At 61.8% G+C, this 786-nt stretch overlaps 1 protein-coding gene across 1 annotated transcript in view; it reads right to left on the minus strand.

The window, feature by feature from the left end:
* UBA7 (ubiquitin like modifier activating enzyme 7) overlaps positions 1-786 on the minus strand; it is a 9,120-nt gene that overhangs the window by 5,920 nt on the left and 2,414 nt on the right. Inside the window, 1 exon segment of the mRNA XM_015568283.1 lies at positions 93-287. Coding sequence (XP_015423769.1) covers positions 93-287 — 195 coding nt within the window.

A 786-nucleotide genomic window follows, 5' to 3' on the forward strand; every position in this document is an offset into this window, starting at 1 on the left:
CCTCCAGGGCCACTGTCTGGCGTGGGGCACCCGCTGGCACTCACAGTGACCTCTGCGTCCTTCCCAGCTCCCTCTGCTTGGGCTGCACCCACCTTCAGCACCTCCTGGGCGGCCACTGCACCCAGCATGGCTGCCACGGGGCTCAAGACACCGGCACTGCTCAGGGCGACGGTCCGCACCAGCGCTTCATCCAGCGGCTCCTCCCATGGCTCTCCCTCTCGCTCTCCCTCTGCCCCCCTCAGGGGTTCCAGGGCCTGGGCCAGGCTTACCACCTCCTCTGCATCGGCCTGAGGGGAGCGCTCAGTGGGCACAGCAGCCGTGGCCTGAGCCCCACTCCCCACTAAGACCCTCAGGCAGCCACCACCCTGTTCCCCAGAAAAGGAAGCCAGAACCCGAGTGGGAGGGCAGACAGGGTGCGGTGCCAGGCTGTGCAGCCTCAAGAGAGGACGCCCGGCGCCAACCCACGGCCCTGGGGCACCCAGCCCAATCAGAAGGAGCGGGACCCAGGCTCGCCTTTATTTATTTATGTATTTTTATATATTTTGCCCCGGCTGGTTTTGCTCGGTGGTTAGAATGTTGGCCTGTGTTGCCGAAACCGGTTTGGCTCAGTGGATAGAGCGTCGGCCTGCGGACTGAAGGGTCCCAGGTTTGATTCCGGTCAAGGGCATGTACCTAGGTTGCGGGCACATCCCCAGTAGGTGGTGTGCAGGAGGCAGCTGATCGATGTTTCTCTCTCATCAATGTTTCTAACTCTCTATCCCTCTCCCTTCCTCTCTGTAAAAAATC

The sequence above is a fragment of the Myotis davidii genome, unplaced genomic scaffold (assembly GCF_000327345.1).
Source record: "Myotis davidii unplaced genomic scaffold, ASM32734v1 scaffold663, whole genome shotgun sequence".
NCBI lineage: Eukaryota > Metazoa > Chordata > Mammalia > Chiroptera > Vespertilionidae > Myotis > Myotis davidii.